Here is a 6,391-nt window from a genome sequence, read left to right as displayed (position 1 = left end):
TCATCCCCAATGTTTCCTCAATCTAACTCTACCTCTCAAATCATCATTAACAATAACACTCAAGTCTGGAGGCATAACAGAAGGGTCAAGCTCAATCTCCCCCACAGGTTTCATCTTTGCTAAGAGATCAGCTGCCTGATTAACTTCACGAACCACATGCTGCACCTTGCAATGTTTAAAACAAGCCCATAATCTCTTAATACTAAGCCAACTCTGCTAAGCATTACAAGGGGACAACTTATCAAAATTAGACAGCAACTGGCAAACTGTCATGGAATCTGTTGCAATAAGAACATGGTCACACTGATGCTTACTAGCCAGTCTCAAACCCAACTCCACTCCCAGTAGTTCAATCACAATAATAGACTGTGAAGGAGAAGACCCAACCCCCAAAGAGACCACTGCCCCCTTAGCATTCCTAACAATGGCTCCATAACCAGCAGCAATATCATCTAGGGACCCATCAGAGTTAATGAGAAACCACCCATCAGGAGGCCCCTCCCATTCATGACCTCTGATCTTTGGTCTAGTCAGACTCACATTAAGATTCCAGCAACTAGCAAAAGCAGAATTCTGCTCACTTTCTTCAATATGACAGGTCCAGGAAGAGACCCTAATCTGCACCTCATGAATAATGACACTGAAGATAGATTCAACAGTATAAGCACAAGTCCTGAAAAGCCCTATTGTTTCTTTCTTTCCATACATGATATAAAAAGGCATTAAGGACTAACGTACCCACTCTAGCTATGAGAGACTCCCCCTTAAAATGTACTAGGCACCACTGCATTTCAGTCTCCATGGAACCCTGATTATGTCTCTGAAAACCCAGGGCCACCAGCAACTTTTGCCAAAGTTCTTGAGAGAAACTACACCCAAAGAATAAATGGTCTTCAGATTCAATAGCCAACCCACATAATCCACAAGAGGTTTCCATATTCATACCCCACTGATACAGTCTCTCTCTTGTCTTCAGCCCCTTGCTAAAAAACAACCAAGTGATAAGACTATGCTTGGGAATGCACTTAGGGAACCAAACCAACCTGTGCCAAGCAACAATCTGACTCCTTGGCCTAATGGCTTCATAGGTGTCTTTTAAGGAGTATTCACCCTTAGAATTAACTTTCCAGACCACCCGATCCTTTTCATTAGTGTGCAATTGAACTTCAGGCAGAAAAAACAACACTCAAGTCAATCAGGAGGAAGCTAGGGACATACCATTCTCCCTCTCTAATGAAATCAGAAACCTTAGTGTGGATATTTAGGTAGGAGCTATATTTGAATCTTCCCTCATAAAACCCGGAAAGAGGACCAAGAGGATGCCAAGGGTCAGTCCAAAAGAGAGTATCCTCACCATCACCAATAATGTGAAACATAAGCTCAAGAGCTCTCTCCCTCCCCTCAAGAACTTTCCTCCAACACCAGGAACACAGTCCTTTGGTGATTGCATAAGCCATAAACTTTGATCTTTGATGAGATTCTGCTGAACCCAGCCAACCCACAAGGTCTCTTTCCTTGTGACAACTTCCCACACATGCCTTAAGTTAAAAGCAATGTTCAGGACTTCAATATTCCATAAACCAAGACCCCCCTCATGCGTAGGCAGGCACATCAATCTCCAGCTAATAGAGGACCTCTCGGAGCTAAGATCAATACCAGTCCAAAGAAACCTATACAGGATACTGTTTATCTCTTTGTATACTCTCTTGGGAAGAACAAAAACAGACATCCAATAGATAAGCATACTAGTAAGAACCACATTAATAAGAAGCCACCTTCCAGTAAAGGTAAGAAACCTAGCTTTCCAGGACTGGACTCTACTAAGGACCTTCTGTATAAGAGGGATACAATCAGTATAAGATAGCCTAGTAGAGAGAAGAGGTAATCCAAGGTACCTGACAGGCAACATCCCCTCTTGAAAGCCCAAAATAAACTTGACTTCAAGCTTGATATCCTCACTCATGCAAGCAAAAAAGATAGAGCTCTTGCTACAATTAACTGCCAGACCAGTACAAATGAACAATTCATCTAGAACTGCTTTCAAAGCACTTGCAGAACTCTTGTCTCCTTCCATGAAAACCATCAGATCATCTGCAAAACAAAGATGAGTAACAATAGGTTTTTTGCACCTGGGGGTGTAAATGGAAATCACCAACTGTTTGCTTTCTCTGAAGAAGAACAGCAAACACTTCCCTGACCATCACAAATAAATAAGGAGAAATAGGGCATCCTTGCCTAAGACCCCTCCTCCCTTCAAAATAGCCATTGATAGCTCCATTAACCACCACAGAAAACTTTGGGGGTGGTCACACAAGCTTCAATCCAGAGAATAAATCTTTCAGGCAGCTTATACTTCCTAAGGATCTTTAAGAGGGAACTCCATCTAACTGTGTCATAGGCCTTCTACAAGTCAATCTTTACAGTGGATCTAGGTTGACCATCTTTCCTACCATAGGCCCTAACCAGCTCATGAGCAAGCATGATATTGTCTTGTATAGACCTTCCTGAAATAAAAGCTGATTGATTTTCACTCACTAAAGCCTTAACAACCTTTTTAAGCCTAATGGTTAAGATTTTAGTGATAGTTTTATAAATAACATTGCAACAGGCAATGGGCCTGAAATCACTCATAGTGTTGACATTTGGAACTTTGGGAACAAGAGAAAGCAATGTAGCATTTACTTCACCTAGCAACTTCCCTGACGTGAAGAAACTCATAATTGCTCTGGTGAAGTCATCTCTAACAGCTTGAGCATGTTTAGATGCTACTCCTCCTTGGCAATCCTTAAGTGTGTTTAGAAGCATCAAGAGTAACATGAATAAGTTTAGATCTTGCAGCATTGAGCATGTTTTTAGAGAGACTAATCAGCTTGCAGATTTGTTATCCAAGGCTAGGCATACAGTGGGAGTTGACTATCTTGCAGCTAGTGAGCTTAGTGATGCTATGCAGTGTGTGGCTGGTGATGATAGGTTGGGTCTTATTAGACTTAGGCTGAAGTAGCATAGGTTTTTTTAATGATGTTTTTTCCTCTTAGTCTTGTTTTATGTCTGTGATTTACCTTTGGGACCATATGTTCTTAGTGGGTTGCTTGGGCTTTGTATGGGCTGGGTTTGTTTGTTGATGGCTGTTTGGCTATCTCCTTCTCTTTGTTTGGTTTCAGGTTTTCCTTAAACCTGCTGATATATGCAAAAAAAAAAATCATCTCCAACAATGGACCAACATCTCCTGAAAAAATAAGAGGTAAACCCATCTGGCCCAGGAGCTTTGTCAAAGCCAATGGTAGAAAGAGCATACACCACCCCCCCTCTGGTAACTGGCTCCAGCAATACCTGTTCACTATCAAGAGAGATAGTATGAGCAAAGGAAAAGGAATTCAAAATCTCATCCTCTCTAGCTTCAACAGAATCATGGCCAAAGAAAGAGCTGTAAAAATCCACACTCATCAACAATGAGCTGAGGGCCCTCAAGCACCTCCCCCTCTCTATTAGTAATCTTGGAGATGTTATTACTAGCTCTTCTTTCTTTGATAGTACTATGAAAAAACTTAGTATTACTATCATCCTCATTCAACCATTGAATTCTAGCTTTCTGCTCTAGCATTGAAGCTTCAACACCAACTAAATGGGAATATTCCTTCACAGCCTGCCTTTCATGTCTTCTAAGCTTTGCATCATGAGGATGATCATGTAACTGAACTTGGACCACCTCAACTGCTTTCTTAGCCTGAGCTACCGGGCAGCTTTCCAGGGCACTAGCTTAGCCTTCAATCTCTTCAGCTTAGTAACCAACTGAAACATAGGAGTACCCCTCACATCTTCACTCCATTCCTTCTCCAATAACTCCATGAAGCCTGACTCCTCACACCAACAATTAAAGAACTTGAAAGGTTTCCTGCCAATACAAACCAAGTCATCCAGACAGAAAATGGCAGGGGAATGGTCAGTAGCCCCAGGAGGTAAGAAATGCACTCTAGAAGAAGGAAACAAAGAAAGCCAATCAACATTTATCAAAACTCTGTCAAGCTTTCAAAACACACAGTCAGGACCCTCTTGTTTGTTATTCCAAGTAAAATGACAGCCAGTATAGGGACAGTCTAGAAGCTCTGCATCATGGACACAAGCAGCAAAATCCATGTAATTACAGGCCCTCACTGGATCCCCTCCTACTTTCTCATCTGCCTTAAGCAAGGAGTTAAAATCCCCCATGAAGGCCCATGGCCCAGGGAATCTCCTAACAAGACCTCTAATATCTTGCCACATCTCAACTCTCTGACCTCTGGTATTATGACCATAAGCCACAGCCAACATGAATACCTTTGAGTCAGATGTAAGAACCTTAACAACCAAAATCTGCTCAGAAGCAAGAACAAGGCCAACAGAAAGGATCTTAGCATCCCAAGCCAACCACACTCTACCTCCACCACCAGCAGAATAGTTATCTAAGTACTCCCAAAAGGGATTAATAGATCTCTGACAATTCCCTTATTAGCCACAGCCACCTTAGTTTCAACCATGCCACGCAAACTTAGTTTATTACTCCTAATAAGGTCTTTAACCTCATTTATTCTTTGGAGGCCATTAAGGCCCCTCACATTCCAAAAGCCTAGGCTAACCATTTAAAATTCTAAGAGGTTTCCTAAGCACACCCCCTTGACTCCAACAATGCTATGGCATAAGCCTTGTCCCTTACGATCAAAGATAGGCACAACATCAGCTACTCTCTCACCATGACTCACAGTCTGGACCATATTCACATCACTATTAACACCCTCAGTACTCACCTGCACCATTTCTGGGCCAGCCTCTTCATCTTCTTCCATAGAGCTCTCCTGACCCCCTCCCCTCCTCAAAGCCTTCATCAGCAAGGCAAACCCTTTTATGCGCAACCTCACTATTCCTCAATCCACCACCACTTTTACTTTTCCTCTTAATAACTGGAGTCCACCCCTCATCAACCATACTATTATTAGGAGTCTCTTGTTCAGCATGGCCCATACCAGAAGAAGATTCACCTACAGAAGAAGGAAGGTTATCATTCTTCACTAGATCATTGAGCACAGCGTATCTAGAGCCCTGTTGTCCTCCAAAAGTCTGCTTTGACACCTGAGCACCACCCTTACCATTGTTAGGGAGAGCTACAAATTTCCCTTTACTCAAAAGAGCCTCTTGCTCCTTCCTCAAGTTCACATCAGGTCTAATATTAACCCTCTGCCTCTGACCAAACCCTTGACTACCAGTTGGAACTCTCTCTTGGACATTTTGTCAAGCATGTGGCATCCCAGTCTTCTCCCTTGATCATTCCTTTGCCCAGGGGTAGTATGTGGCTCCTCTGTTCTAGGATCCTTGGGACAACGACCCAGAAAGTGACCAAACTCATGACACCCTGAACATGGAGGAGGTTTCCAGGGATACTCAACCTGAACTGAGTTCACCCTCAAACCATCAATAAGCAGAGAAATCTCAGTAGGGTATTGACATTCTTTTCCCACCTCAATACAAACACGAGCAAAGGACATTCTTGCCTTAGACTCAGTAGGTTTGTCTAGCATTATAGGCTTCCCTAAAACACTAGCAATACGAGCAAGACCTCTAGGATTCCAAAACAGAGATGGAACATTACGAAAACAAACCCACAGAGGAATCGAATCCAATTTTGAATATCATTCTCAATAAAAGGTGTCCATAGTCTCACAACAAAAAGATGATTCATGATGAACAATGGTTCATGGTCCAGAGCCTTTTCCTTATCCTCATTAAGAGAAAACTTAATGAAAAACAAAGAATTACCTTGAAGAGTAAGCTTGAGCTCACCTCTTGGTTGCCAAGCCTTAACCAGAGCATTCAACACAGCAGGGTAAGATAATCTTTGACCCACAAACGAGCCAACCAACCAAGATTCACATTCCCTCCTCTCAGTCTCAAAATCAGCCACAGAAAAAGACACCATCGGTTTCCCATCAAGCACAGATAGGGCAGTGCACTCTAATGGAGTACGCACAGTAGAATTCCTTCGTAAGAAAAGAGAAGCCCAGTCAGTGCCTCGAGCTCCATCACTTCCGACACCTGACTGCTCTGATTTCTCCTCACCAAATCCACTCTGTTTTGGCTAAAACTCAGACCCCAAAGGGTCGGAATCTCCACCACCAGGGGGAGGGAGACTAAGCTTCGTCTCCCTCTTTTCCAACATTTCCCTTCCAAGAAGGTCCTGCTAGAGACAGGGACACAATCAGACACAAACAACAAGAAATAATCAAAAAAACTGCACCAAACTCTGGAAACTGCACCAAACTGATCACGAGTAACAATAGCTGGAGAGAGGGTTTTGCTGTGAGGAGAGAGAAAGTGACGTGAGGAGAGAGAAAGTGACGTAAGGAGAGAGAAAGTGGTGTAT

The 6,391-nt window shown here is 42.8% G+C and overlaps 3 protein-coding genes across 3 annotated transcripts; all 3 read right to left on the bottom strand.

Moving 5' to 3' along the window:
• Window positions 1–708, bottom strand: LOC147557368 (uncharacterized). The gene is made up of 2 exons (XM_086658822.1): window positions 268–708; window positions 1–165 (listed from the first exon to the last, which is right to left on the bottom strand). Exons 1-2 carry the CDS (start codon window positions 706–708, stop codon window positions 1–3), a joined length of 606 nt encoding a protein of 201 aa, XP_086514948.1.
• Window positions 709–812: 104 nt separating this feature from the next.
• LOC147557367 (uncharacterized) lies at window positions 813–2,805 on the bottom strand. The gene is made up of 3 exons (XM_086658821.1): window positions 2,451–2,805; window positions 1,355–2,091; window positions 813–869 (listed from the first exon to the last, which is right to left on the bottom strand). The coding sequence occupies exons 1-3, from the start codon at window positions 2,803–2,805 to the stop codon at window positions 813–815; spliced, it is 1,149 nt and encodes a 382-aa protein (XP_086514947.1).
• A 601-nt stretch (window positions 2,806–3,406) lies between these two features.
• On the bottom strand, window positions 3,407–4,790 carry LOC147557366 (uncharacterized). Its single transcript, XM_086658819.1, has 3 exons — window positions 4,647–4,790; window positions 4,038–4,470; window positions 3,407–3,729 (listed from the first exon to the last, which is right to left on the bottom strand). Exons 1-3 carry the CDS (start codon window positions 4,788–4,790, stop codon window positions 3,407–3,409), a joined length of 900 nt encoding a protein of 299 aa, XP_086514945.1.
• Window positions 4,791–6,391: the final 1,601 nt, after the last annotated feature.

This window comes from Eschscholzia californica, unplaced genomic scaffold, assembly GCF_041429995.1.
Source record: "Eschscholzia californica isolate CP2 unplaced genomic scaffold, dmEscCali1.0.p SCAF_2, whole genome shotgun sequence".
In the NCBI taxonomy this organism is placed as follows: domain Eukaryota; kingdom Viridiplantae; phylum Streptophyta; class Magnoliopsida; order Ranunculales; family Papaveraceae; genus Eschscholzia; species Eschscholzia californica.
This window is presented reverse-complemented; position numbering and strand designations above follow the sequence as displayed.

Bases quoted from the DNA above. Each gene is read 5' to 3' on its own strand.
- LOC147557368 (XM_086658822.1), bottom strand. From the start codon at position 708: ATGTATGGAAAGAAAGAAACAATAGGGCTTTTCAGGACTTGTGCTTAT. The intron at 166-267 runs GTTTGCCAGTTG...AAACATTGCAAG, and splicing joins TTGCAACAGATTCCATGACA to GTGCAGCATGTGGTTCGTGA.
- LOC147557367 (XM_086658821.1), bottom strand. From the start codon at position 2,805: ATGCTTCTAAACACACTTAAGGATTGCCAAGGAGGAGTAGCATCTAAA. The intron at 2,092-2,450 runs GTAGGAAAGATG...TTTGTTTTGCAG, and splicing joins TGAGCTGGTTAGGGCCTATG to ATGATCTGATGGTTTTCATG. The intron at 870-1,354 runs GTGAGGATACTC...CTTTGGGTGTAG, and splicing joins GTTTCACATTATTGGTGATG to TTTCTCTCAAGAACTTTGGC.
- LOC147557366 (XM_086658819.1), bottom strand. From the start codon at position 4,790: ATGGTGCAGGTGAGTACTGAGGGTGTTAATAGTGATGTGAATATGGTC. The intron at 4,471-4,646 runs GTGTGCTTAGGA...GGGAATTGTCAG, and splicing joins GCATTGTTGGAGTCAAGGGG to AGATCTATTAATCCCTTTTG. The intron at 3,730-4,037 runs GTGTGTTTTGAA...GCTGCCCGGTAG, and splicing joins CAAACAAGAGGGTCCTGACT to CTCAGGCTAAGAAAGCAGTT.